At 31.4% G+C, this 14477-nt stretch overlaps 1 protein-coding gene across 1 annotated transcript in view; it reads right to left on the minus strand.

Moving 5' to 3' along the window:
- The window catches only part of Pdk (pyruvate dehydrogenase kinase), a 22564-nt gene continuing 8087 nt past the window's right edge, over positions 1-14477 (minus strand). The window contains exons 2-8 of the mRNA XM_018507338.1: positions 2485-2692; positions 2188-2372; positions 1934-2098; positions 1363-1541; positions 1042-1266; positions 687-910; positions 1-605 (exon numbers count right to left, since the gene is read on the minus strand). Of these exons, the coding sequence (XP_018362840.1) occupies positions 722-910; positions 1042-1266; positions 1363-1541; positions 1934-2098; positions 2188-2372; positions 2485-2692 (1151 nt within the window). The 3' untranslated portion in view covers positions 1-605; positions 687-721. The remainder of the gene's footprint in view (positions 606-686; positions 911-1041; positions 1267-1362; positions 1542-1933; positions 2099-2187; positions 2373-2484; positions 2693-14477) is intronic.

The following is a 14477-nucleotide window of genomic DNA, read 5'->3' on the forward strand; positions in this document are numbered from 1 at the left end:
TAATAGATATAGAAGAATTATATTTTTTAATAGATTTCAGAACGTGGTCCAGGATATATCGTTCGACATTCGGAGCTATAATGTAACAAAAAATGCTATTTCAAATTGAAATGCTGATATTGTCTGTAGTATAACTAACTATGAGATGATCAAATACATTCCGCCATACAAAGCCTATTATTACAAATAATCGCAATCCAATTGTTTGGATACAACAATTCATTATAAAACGAATGGTAACTTGTTTAAAATTTATCAAATTCATTTTTTTTTCCTTTTACATCAATTGTAAACCCTGTCACAATTTTTTCGCTAGAACACATAGTAGATAATCTGATGGTCTACGCTTGTACCACAAAAAACAAAAGTTTCTTTACTTATCAAATCTGTGTAATTGATTTGATATGTAATGTAATTACGGCACAAGGAAAAGATTATCAATATTATCTTTGGCCAATATGTGTAGTGTTTTATTCTAATAACCAGTTGTTTCTCATATTTGTAGAGAATATTCCTTCAATAGTTGTTCTAGCTTCGAATACAGATCTAGCTTTCCTATTAAAGTATCCTTTGTTATACGCGGACAGAATATTTGTCTGAACTTTCTGAAAAAGAAAGAAGTAAATTCAGTGCTTTAGGAAAAGAAGAATTTACGAGTGTACATCGTACTATTATAAATTACTCACTCAATCGTTTTCTGATCCGCATCGATCGCGTTTTGCTATAAATTAGTGATTTCCATCCCATGAGGCAGTCTGTGGCCTTGAGCGTGACTCATACTAAGTTGCCTCGTTGCCATCCCACCACCACATTGACTGCTCCAATCCGCAGTGGGTACCGGTGTACGGTAAAACTTCGACGAGGTCTTGTTAAATATCGGCAATAGCTCATTTGCCTCGGTGGATAAAGCCTAAAGATGTAAGCTTTCAGTTAGGATATCGCAATAAAATACAACCAAGCAAAATTATACATAATATATACGACACGTAGTGTTTCTCATTAGATGTAACCTTGGAGATTTTTGATAAGTTTAAATATTACCTTTAGGTAAATAATAGCGTCTGTTCCGTAGCCCTCACAACTGAGCAATACGATGTCGCCGTGCAGATACCTGGCGTACAATCGGGATAAAGGCAGACCGTAACCGTATCCTGCAAGCGGTACCGTATGAGCATCTGATTTGCTCGGTTGTGGAGCAGTACTGTACATGTACTTAAATAAATGGTCCGTTTGTGAACGAGGAATGCCGCCACCTCTGTCGGATATCTAAAGCAGATAGGTAAAACGGTGATAATTATTTACTGCGAACTAATTACACGTTGTCTAGGAATTGAGTCACGTTAATGAAACGGTTCGTTCTACCTTCACGCAAATATCCTCTTTTCCGCGCACTAGTAAAACCTCGAGTGGCGGATGATTGTCCGAGTCACATCCATGATGTTCCATCACGGCTCTCATACTATTCTTGAAGAGTTCGAATAACATATGGTACAAATGACTCGGTACATAAATAATTCTAATCTCACTACTGCGTTCAAGTTCTGAAAAATGGACCATGTAACAATTATGACCAACTTAGGGCCGGTTCCACCAATATAAGATTAATCTCAGTTTAACTTACTGTTCATCTTTTTCTCATTCTCAGAATTAAAAAAAGATAAAAAATAAATTAAATCGAGGTTGAAGTTAATCCTACGCTGGTAGAATCGGGCCTTAATCGTTATTATCTTTTACAACTTTTATTAATAATCTTATCGAATAGTAAAATGTAACCATAATCTTACATACATAATCATAATTCTTTATTCATACAACATGTATATATGAAGCTAATGGTAGGAATTGTGGAACTGTATATAATCTACCTCTATAGAAAATTATTTGTCTCAAATTACTTACTAAGACTAATTTAATCAACTTTGTTCAAACTTGCCGTTATGCTGTTTGACTCTCAATTCCGGACTAGCCAGATAATATTGATCGCATAAAAATCGTGCGTTCTCATAAGCGTCCCTAATGACGCCGATCACGTCACAGGATGGATCTATACATCCCACGTGTCTACTGTGCCCGTTCAATTGCCCACCAAAAAGGAGCGCTGAAATATAATAAAAAAAGCATCAATAAAGCGCGATAAAATATGCGACTTATACTAAAATTTACTCAAGAAATATTCGATGAACTTACTATGTTGATTGATCAGCATACGAATGGAAATGCGGGACATGAAAAATCTGTCCAAGAAATACTGAATGCTGTTTTCAGTCTGAATGTCCACGTCGTGGGATTCCTTCAGTTCCAAAACGCCCTGCGCCATTGTTTGAACAACGTCGGTATGCCTATTCCGTATTTTTATTAGAGCTTGGCAGAATCTGTACGAAATCCAAGATTTCTTTAGTAATTTGTAGCATTTTGCGAATGATGTTTGCGAATATTGTAATCTATATTATATATCCCAAAAAATTCTTGATCTACATTACTCACCTGTCTAAAGTGGCATCGTTGACATCGACTTTTTCAAAATGTATTATTTCTTCAAAAGATGTGATATATAAATTATTTACAATACCAACACTAGGCATCTTCAGCAAGTTTTCCGGCAGTAAATGGATCTCCTTCATGATGTTGGCGAGCCGAACCGGCAGTTCTTTCCTCAAGAATATGAAAGATTTCCTCTCACAGGCGCTTAGGCCTGAAAAAAACATTCACGGTATAATCACGATTTGCAAATATTAATTATAAATAATGTAATAATAAACATATAACCGATATAATCAATTATTAATCGATGGGAATATTTTATAGAATAATTGAAATTATTATTCTTTTTCTAGAATTTAATACACAAATATAAAATTTATAATATATCTTAATTTACGAGAAATAAAATTTTAATGATCACGCATTTTATTCGATAAACAGTTAATTTTATTTCTGATCAATTATTCTTTCTTTGTCAATTAATAACATTTTGCGTAACGTGTTGATATTAACAGTCAACAAGATGGCTGCAATCGCAAGTCGTGCTTGTCAAAACTGGTTACGTTTTGTATCATATTTTTTGCTTACTAGACAAAATATATTCGTGAATATTAGAAGTACATTTCAAAAGAGCAACAAATTATCGTGGGGATCGATAGGAAAACAAACTGCAAAAATGAAAATATTCACAAATAGCTATAACATTAAAACTAATCTAATATTAAAACAATTGATAAAATGTCAATAATATGTCATTTCTATAATTTATTTTAAATAGAAAGGATTTTCATGTCGTTTGTTTAATATGTAATTCTCGAAAAAAGTATAAATATATAATGATAATTGTAATAGTAATATAAGTTTTTTTTTTGTTATATAAGTGCGGGCAATGACATCTGATACATCTTTATTATCAAGAGCAATATTTATATATTTTATGCTTTTTTATTTGTTACAGCTTAATATTATTCAGAAAGAGAGAGATAGAGAGAGGGAAGGGAGAGGGAAAAGGGGGCAGGGGGAGAGAGAGAGAGAGAGAGAGAGAGAGAGAGAGAGAGAGAGAGAGAAAAATGTATTGAAAATTATGATTATTTCAGGATTGGACCAGAATAGATGGAAATATATTTATTCATTTTTTGACTAACTGATAAGAGATATTCGTCACAGATGGATTAAGAACATGCACATAATTTTATCATTGTTACGTAAGGATCTTACACGATTAATACTATCAGTATTAACAAATATTGAATAATATTATTGATCATATTTGATTAATATTGATAGATTGATATAAAATATTTCTTAATTCTCAAACATAAATATATCGTTCTGTAATAAGGAATATCCTCTATCAATGATATTAATTCTCGAGAATTAAGATGTCTGGATCACCATCAATACTCTAACACGATCAATATATAATATTGTTAATATTTGTTGGTACTTATAGTACAAATTTATCGCATAATGTCTGTCGAAAGAACGCATCCATATTTCCATTTCCATAATTAAGTACATAAAACTGAATGAGCTGAAACGTAGTCAATAACACTAACTGTGTAAGGTTGTGAAAATATTGATACGTTAGTATTACTGATTCAATATTATTAATCAATATTATTGATTCATTAAGTTTGTAACTTATATGTTGGACTCTCTCTTATCAGTTTAATTGTATATTTTTCAATGCGCTACTGAAGACTGATTCACGTAAAATTAATGGAACTTTTTATGGTCATGTAACATATATAAACAAATTCCGACATAAAAAATCTTAGAAAATTTAATATTTTACATTAATAATGATCAAATTAATGTTATGTTAACATTTTTATTTCAACGTCTTATATGCGCGAAGATTGACATTCTGGAAAATATATGTAAGGAATCACGTAAAAAGTTGAATTTAATATTAAAGGGAAGTTAATATAAAAACCATTAACTTGTCCATAGAATATTGAAAAATCAATACAAACCGAATAATATCCATCGACTTACATATACATTGACCTACTTAACGACGTGTCGCTATCACTATTGACAAATACGAACTATAGCTATATTTTACCTATGCTCTTTACTAAACACGCCTTCGCTAAACATCAGCGCTGCTCAGTTTACAAGCTATTAGAACAATTAAAAAAATTCTTCATTTTAATGAAATTTTCTCTACTGTTAAGTTGAAGTTTTTCCACTGGAAATACTGCTTTGTTAAAATTTTACACATTCTTGGACTTTGTTACACATATTATCCTAAAACGAAACGTATTATTTATATTTTTAAACACACGAAAAGTAGTTGCAAAAGAACATGACGGAAACATCGGCCAATCGTCCATGAAATATTTGGTATCGGCACGCTTGAGTAAATATCGATAAATCGATCCCTTATCTTCTCTCGTTGGAGTGAAAATTCAATTATTTATTATAGACATACTTGAGACATAATCCCGGGTTGCGTACGTGCTCTGAAAATAAACCTCGACCTGGTAAGCGTGCAACACAAGAAGATTGTTACTCGAGACCGCGAGAGTCTAAAAAAATGCAATTTTGTCCCAACCCACCGTAACAAGCTTTAGAAATCTACATGAAATACATGAACGTAAATGTGTTTTACATAAGCATTAAAAGAACATTTATTTTTATTGATCGTTAAATAGGTCTTGTAATATTTATTTTGGAATAATATCTTTTTATTAAACTGTGAAATTGATAATCAATTTAATAACTAAATATTATTAACATTTATTATGCACAAAAAAGTTCCTTGCCATCTAAAAATTCGTATTCAACAGAGATTAGCACTGAATCTCTCCTTGAGGAAGCAATTGATAACGATTGTTTATCACGCAAAGTGTAATCAACGGAAGATTGGAAAGATTGAAGAGGCAACGATGCTAAATATATGAGTTTTTGCAAAATTTTAATCAACCTTAATAAAGATGTAGGTTGCGTCATTACTTAAATGGCGGATACGCTTATTTCTATCATATAATCGGATCAAATTAACACGGAAACTTCTATTTTATAGTTAATTTCAAATGAAAGCCGCCACTTAAAACTACAAATGCTTCAAAGCGTTTGATTGACCAATCAAAAGAAAGAATCTTACTAATTGATTAATCAAAAATGCTTCAAAGCATTTGTAGTATTAAGTGAACCGTAACCTTGTACGGAGAAAAAGATGTGACGTTACGTAGTAATGATACAATTACTGATACGTACTAGGGCGCGTTCTAGATTCTCACTCGAGTGCTAGGTCTCATTTTATCATTGTTTAACATTCAGTGACCGACATGGATAAAATGATACCTGAGTAGCATTCAGGTGAGAATTTAAATCCTGCATTTCTGATGTTTTTTAATCCTTACTCTAAAAATTTCATACTCGATTGAAGCCATCTTATAAGGAAAATTCCCCAAAGCGTGTCATAGACACATAAAGATACACACACGAGCATACTCGTTAAACATCACGTCATTAATATAAAATTTAAAAATGTAAAATTTAAATATTAATCGGACTCTCGAAATTAAAAACTATAATATAGAGAGTATACGGGATATATAATATAGAGAGTATATATATATAGAGTATATGGGGCAATGAGAGCATCAACAGCGCGGAAATTTGTGCGCAAAAAAAATATAATTATCAAATAATATTTACATAATATAAAGATGTGATTGTCGGTACCACCTTATTTGATTAGGTTGCAAATAAGATAGTACCGACAATCATTGTGCATCTTCATATTATGTAAATATTATTTAACTATTTTTTTTTTTGCGCACCAATTTTCGCGCTGTGTTGATGCTTTCATTGCCCGATATACTCTATTATAGTTTTTAATATAAAATTATTATGAACGCGGATGCGCGGCAAAATTTTTGCAAAATGATGAACGTTCAATTGGGGACATCTTGGCAACGTTAATTAATCCATATTTCTATATATTTATATCAGTGAATACAATTCGTAAAATTTGTGAGTTTCAAAAATTTGCGCAAATTTCACGAACTTTGTGCTGTTGAGAGAAATGCGAATACCTACTCGTGGGCGTCAAACGAGATTAGATTTTCATGAATTTCGAAGAGAATCGCGGCTGGCTCTCACGATTTGATTCTAGAAGCAAGCAGCCGAGAAATTGCCAGGAAATTGAACGCCCTTATCTACCAGACGCAGGTCAGTCGTCTTTTTCTTTTATATAAAATTCCATTTGACAAAGCGAAATTGAATAGCGGAAAATCCTGTGGTGTTGCATGTGTTCGCTGCTCATCACGCACGCCGGTCCTAACATTCACATTCATTGTCCAATGAATCCGTTGATCGGATTGAAACTTTTTAATATCGCGTAATGTAATTATTTTAAACTGAATATGATTATGATTTAATTATGATTTTTTAGCAACTGCATATGATTTGCATTTTAGATAACATTTTATAAATTCTAAAGTACATCACTGTATAGTTCTACTTGCTTTGAAATTGTGTGATTTATAGATGTCATAAACTAATTAAGAAGACTGAGCGTGACATTCTATAGAATAGAATTATAATCGTCGTTTTTAAAAATAAATATTATTAAAATTGTTCAAAATTATATTTAAGAATTTTTTTGTAAATTAGTGTTATTCGAACTGCTAAGAATTCAACAGGCACTATTAGACACGCTGTGAAAGTAGCAAAGAGGACATTCCCCTCGGAAATTGGCATTATTTGGACACATCTTATCTCGCGCAGATAAATGGGCAATGAATTCGTTGATAAAGTGATCTCATTTTATACAATAACATTGTCCATAATGATATATACATTTCTCAATTGTCATAGGATAATCCATTTACGAACAGCAAAATAAATGTTTCATCACTCTTTATTCTGAGTCATAATGGCGTAGTATGCCAAACAGAACAATAGATAAGAATATCGTTTTGTTTAAATGAGCACTGCGATGGTTAAATTAGTATGCGCACTGTATATCCACATTACAATATATTATCGTTTATTATCGTTTGACTTCAGCTAACAAAAGACTTTTAGACGATATAACGTAAGATGAATAAGCAATTGTTCTCGCAAACTGACAAAAGTCATTATCTTTACTTGAAATTGCTTTTGGCGAGAGTAAAAAAATTTGTATAATTTGTATAATTTTTCTCATTTAAATTATCAGTAATTGTTTTAATTAATTAAACGTGTATAACATGGCATGAGAAATACGATTTTTATTTATTAAAACAGAATACACTTGACTGTTTTATAGCTGAGAAGAAAGGATTTTAGCTGATTTTGGAACAAAGCCATTTTTATTAAATATGACTGATGAATGTAACTGCATTTACAACAGAGAATCAGACTTATCTTTTCACCTTGATTTTATAACCATTTTAACATATTTTTAAAACATTCAATTCGTAATCAAGGAGCTAAGAAATTCAGGATTTGTTATACAAAGTGGCGCAAAAAGCACTTTAATCACGCCAAGTAACTAATTCTCAAAAATTGCACATAAAAGCCTAGATTTATTCGCTCAGTTGTAGATATTTCCTGATACATTCAATTTTTCCGTTTTCTTTCCAAGTTCTGAATACTTCAGCGCATTCTGGCTGCATTCCGTGAAGTACGTGATACACGTAATGTATCATTTTATTCTTGTTCACCGAATGTTAAACAAAGATAAAATAATACATTATGCGCAGTAACATGCACTTTATGAAATCAGACGTCTATTTTTATCTCAGATGTAGAAAAATGTAGTTAAAACGAATACATCTACAATTTGGTAACTGTCTCTTGCTTTAAAAATTCGTGAAAATAAATGCGATAAATCATTTCTCCTTGAATAATCTTATCTTTGACAACCGTAAAACCACAATGAGAAGAAATGTAAAATAAAAATGTTTTCTGCTAAGAAATGTTGATAATTGGATTGCTCGAGAGATATTTGGAATAACATTAACGTACGTTCCGAGTAAATACATTTAGACATAGGGTATTATGATAAATTAATTTTTATAACGTTGAATTAACGTTGAATTATTTATACGTGTAAGATACGGTGATCGTGTTACCGAGGCTTCGTTTGCACGTCATTTCTTCGTACTAATAGATAACAACGAAAATTAGTTCGCTTTACTTTTGTGTCGCCGTATTAACATGTAGAAGTTTAGACTACAGTGGCATGTGCAAAATTAGAACTGATGTATACCGTGGTCTTCTGAAAATGATAAGTGTATGCGTTTATTATCGTTCTATTTGTTTTATTACCTGCAGAGATTCTGCACCATTTTGCATTTGTATTTATGACATTGTTTATATCGCAAAATCGTATAAAATAGAAGTTTCAGGAGTGTCTAATTTTTGAATACAACTACAGCTTTTGTATATCGGCTACTCAAATGCAAGTATCGTTTGCAACGTAATTCAGTGAAACGCGCATATATTTTTTTGTCCAGAGATTTCGTCCTAATAAAAATTAAAATAGATAAGGGCTGACAGAAATTAAGTTCAAGGATGTTATCTGCGCTTGACCTCGATCACTCCGGGTCGCCGAAATGCGACAAACATGCACCATACTTTCTTAGCAAAATCCTGACGCAAAATCGTGCTAATGGAGATAGTCAGAAAAAAGGAAGCCTCGAAATCTCAATAGATAATGAAAAATAACGTCAAACGAAATCAATCGTTTATGATCATATGACCTGAGACGGACGAACCTTTGAACTTTGTTCCCAATTCCTATGCTATATATAATTGACGATATTTAGTCTGCCAAATCAGTGTAAATCATTTTTTTTGTTATACAAAGTGGCGCAAAAAGCACTTTAATCACGCCAAGTAACTAATTCTCAAAAATTGCACATAAAAGCCTAGATTTATTCGCTCAGTTGTAGATATTTCCTGATACATTCAATTTTTCCGTTTTCTTTCCAAGTTCTGAATACTTCAGCGCATTCTGGCTGCATTCCGTGAAGTACGTGATACACGTAATGTATCATTTTATTCTTGTTCACCGAATGTTAAACAAAGATAAAATAATACATTATGCGCAGTAACATGCACTTTATGAAATCAGACGTCTATTTTTATCTCAGATGTAGAAAAATGTAGTTAAAACGAATACATCTACAATTTGGTAACTGTCTCTTGCTTTAAAAATTCGTGAAAACAAATGCGATAAATCATTTCTCCTTGAATAATCTTATCTTTGACAACCGTAAAACCACAATGAGAAGAAATGTAAAATAAAAATGTTTTCTGCTAAGAAATGTTGATAATTGGATTGCTCGAGAGATATTTGGAATAACATTAACGTACGTTCCGAGTAAATACATTTAGACATAGGGTATTATGATAAATTAATTTTTATAACGTTGAATTAACGTTGAATTATTTATACGTGTAAGATACGGTGATCGTGTTACCGAGGCTTCGTTTGCACGTCATTTCTTCGTACTAATAGATAACAACGAAAATTAGTTCGCTTTACTTTTGTGTCGCCGTATTAACATGTAGAAGTTTAGACTACAGTGGCATGTGCAAAATTAGAACTGATGTATACCGTGGTCTTCTGAAAATGATAAGTGTATGCGTTTATTATCGTTCTATTTGTTTTATTACCTGCAGAGATTCTGCACCATTTTGCATTTGTATTTATGACATTGTTTATATCGCAAAATCGTATAAAATAGCATTGTAGTGAAAGAAGCTAGTAATTTATTATTTTTTTAATGCAGTCATTTATTTTTTAGAATCAGAGAAACATAAACACAATCTTGATAAAAAAAGATAAAGTAATTAACGTAATTACTTCGAGAAAACAAAAACCTCTGATTACACATGTGGATTTTGTAATCATAGATAATAAGTATTTTTTTTCTAAGTCATAATAGGAATAAAAAATTTAGTTGGTTTCGCATGAAAGGGATAATCTTTTTAATATCTTAATTGCACGATTGCTATTACACTGGTATACGTTTCAAAACACACATACACACACAAAGAAATATTAACTGATGTGTACAATTCATTGTACAATCGATAGAAGTTAAAATAGCGATGGTCTTGCAAAACAAACGTTTTCATGAAAAACTCATCAAGTGAATTCCTGTCAACGATTTCCGATATGGCCAATGTACAAAACGAGTATGTGACGAGTTACAATATATATAACAAAACGTACCGCAAACATTGGATTATGATGTAACCCTTGGGATAACAAGTGTAACGAGGTTGGAGATTTATAACTTTGAATTTATTTGATCGTGACAATCAGTCAACTGTCGCTGACCCTGATATATTTCTTTATTAAATAAGTTATACGAAATTTAAATTTTGGGAGACCAATTTCACGCTAGCCACGAAATATTAAAAAATTGAATATTTTTTTGCATTCGTTTGCTCATCGTTTGCTCACGATTGCTCCGTCGGAATTTTCGTTTGCTCACCCTTAGTTCAAAAGTTATACGAAGTTTAAATTTTGGGGGGCCAATTTCACGCTAGCCACGAAATATTAAAAAATCGAATATTTTTTTTTGCATTCGTTTGCTCATCGTTTGCTCACGATTGCTCCGTCGGAATTTTCGTTTGCTCACCCTTAGTTCAAAAGTTATACGAAGTTTCAATTTTGGGGGGCCAATTTCACGCTAGCCACGCAATATTAAAAAATCGAATATTTTTTTTGCATTCGTTTGCTCATCGTTTGCTCACGATTGCTCCGTCGGAATTTTCGTTTGCTCACCCTTAGTTCAAAAGTTATACGGAATTTATATTTAATTTAATACAAGCATTAAGATCCAGCTAGACCGTGTAAGGCTTTGATTTTCTATAGTTTGTGTTATCACATGTACGGTCCTATAATATATTATATTATTTAATTTAACATACACTATTAGAAATATTCTTAAATTTCATTAACTTTTAAGTCCCACAATTTGAACTTAATTTCATATTATATTAAATTTAATGTATTTATAACTAAAACGTATATTTGTGTACATGTACATAAAATTTAATGTATTTTTCATAAATTTAATGTACACGTTCATTACATTTAAGTAACTACTGTAACTTAATTTTCAGTTAAATCATTCGTTACTTTTAATTTCGTTCATAACCATGAGATCCATTTACATGTAAAGAAAACTCGTGGTTACATTTCTAATAGTGTAATCTCAGCTGTTTTATTTAATTTTAATTACGTTTTCGCAAACTATATATCTCTTGTAAAATGAGAAACTGAAAACAGAACGATCACGCGAAACACATTCCGCAAAACCAATTTTTTTTGCGGTGTAGATGCTTGACATTATTTACGTTTGAAGTAACAGATAACGAAAGCTGGGACGAAGAACTGATTTATAGTATGTTATTCTCTTTTTCTCCTTCAATAAAATCTTTAAAAAGTTTTCTGAAGATTTCATAAAGAAATAAATATTGATTGCTATCAATATAGATCTTAGATAATCTTGTATAGTATCAGTATAGATCATAGATAGTCTAAACATTTGATTATTATATTCCGGGTGGTGCCGGTAGTGTGTACAGCCAATTTACGGATGTTATTCAATTACTCAGATATAAACATTATTGTGTATATATTTATCAAGCTTCTCTGGTAAGGAAAAAGGAAAGCATTAAATTAAGATTTTGCAAAAAAATACTTTAAATAAAATATTTTAAATATCCATGTTTCTGACAACGCTAATTATATATTCGCGGTAAACACGTGATTATCAATAATTTTACATGATAATTCTGCAATTTGTTAACTTTGTTAATAAGTGATTATACATTTTTCTAAAAAAAGCAGCAAGTAAATACAATGTACATTATATAATCTTTTTATACATTCGTGTGTGAGAATTCTGCGTAATTCCATAACGTGTATAAAAAACTTTTCATTCGTCGGTTAATCATTTCTGCGTTCAGGATCGTATATTATGTTGTATCACGTAAATGGTTTTGTCTCGTATTAAATAAAATAAATAAAAAACTTCAAGATATTAAAGTTTTGTCGATAACCGTCAAGAAAGATTTTTTATTACCTTGCTTTTTGCGAAAACAAGCAATACTTCATGTAATTGCCCAATAATGAAACACAAAACAGAAAAATCGACAGCTGATTCTTTCCCGGAATGGTAAAATGTTTTATTTGCATTTTTAAAACGATTGGCGTTATTGCAGCAAGAAATAAGAACCTATACACGACAAAGCACCTGCAAGAGTATCGTCCGTCTACCACACAAAATGGAACAGGAACGTGTTCCAAGAGCATTTCTACGAAGCCAAGAAACCGGATCGGCACTGGCAAATAAGGAATAGCATAATTGGGTTCTCCCAGTGCAAAAAGCATACATGGATGAAGTATCCTCGCGTATGTAGACAGTGTAGGCAAAGTGTTCCGTGAAAATGAATCAGTAAAAATTTCACGTTAAGTCTCAAAAGTTGCCATGTTGGATCACATCGTAGCAATATGATTTATTAACGGATTTAAAATAGACAATTTACAATTTAAAAGATTTGCGAATTAAAGTTTTTTGAATCAAATCGACAAAATTTTACCCGAATCGAATCGAATTAAATCAAATCGAATCAAATTGAAACATAACTTTTAATAACATAATTATTGTTTTAGGTTAAATTTTAATATATAGATAATAATAATATAAGGTTGTGTCGAAATATTATTCGTTATTTAAACTTCTTAAATTATTGTTTTCGATTCGACATTTCCGAAAATAGTTTGCATTCAAATCATAAACATTCAAATCCGAATCGAATAGAACCTGATTTGATTCAATTCGTATTCAAATTTCCTCATGTCTACCGTTTACATACAGTTCACATATAATCTCTGTAGCCTATATCTTGTGTCTGTTAACATTTATTTCATATCTGATACGCTGATGTTGCGTTTCCATTAGCTAGACGTGTAAATAAAAAGTCAATAATACACATCTAAAAATACTTTTGATAATAAATTTGCATCTAATTTGATTTAATATATAATAGGGGGAGTCCGGGAGACTTGACCATATGGAAGAGTTGAACTTTAAATTTCTCGTTTAAATTTCGTGCCAAGTGCATAGTTATCAAGCCGGCAACTATTTGTCATATTCCGAGAAATTAAAATGACATGATCCATACGTGGCGGTTTGACAACTCAATGAGATATTTGAAGCGGTTCACCCATATGGTCAAATTTTCCGGACTCCTCCTAATTTATAAATCAATACTAATTGTTTAATCTAATTTGAGCTTATCTTTTAATATTTATTCATTCATATAATGTTTATTTAATATTTATATATTGTTTTTCACTAACTGATAAATCAGTAAATAATGAATTTGACTTATCATATTTATTATATAGCTTCTCAAAAGACCTTAGTCTCCAAGAAAAATGAGATCAGGTTACTTAAATGATCAAGAAAAATCTGTTAAATATATTTAAAATATCAAAAATATATTTCCAACATTTTACTAAAGATAATTTGAATTTATATGGCCTAACTATCAGATTAAGGGGATGCTAAACCGATTACCCAACTCAATCAAGGTCGATAGTACAGACTCTTTTAATTCCAAATTCGATAATAGTGGTGACATCTTTGATTTAGTTTTTACATTATATTATATAATATATATCATTCTGTCTTACTCAAACGCATACGTCTGTTCTTATCTAACATATGCCAGCACCATCTATCGCAAGACCGCGCAACTACTGCTACGCGGAATTTCGGCTCTGTTGACAGTCCCAGTCTTCGCAAAGCATCAGTAAAGACGTATTTTCTATTCGGTGGAAATATTGCTTTTCTAGACTTTCAATCTTAGTTCTACAAACTCAGTATCGTTCGTTTCAATAATGTGACCTCAGCTGCACGCTTATTTTCAAGATATGGACTCTAAAACTCTTATATCAAGCAAATACATATCTGAGGTAACAGCTGTACGAGCCAAAAGTAAGTGAATTTTTAATTTTTTTT

Source organism: Trachymyrmex cornetzi, unplaced genomic scaffold (genome assembly GCF_001594075.2).
Source record: "Trachymyrmex cornetzi isolate Tcor2-1 unplaced genomic scaffold, Tcor1.1 scaffold109, whole genome shotgun sequence".
NCBI lineage: Eukaryota > Metazoa > Arthropoda > Insecta > Hymenoptera > Formicidae > Trachymyrmex > Trachymyrmex cornetzi.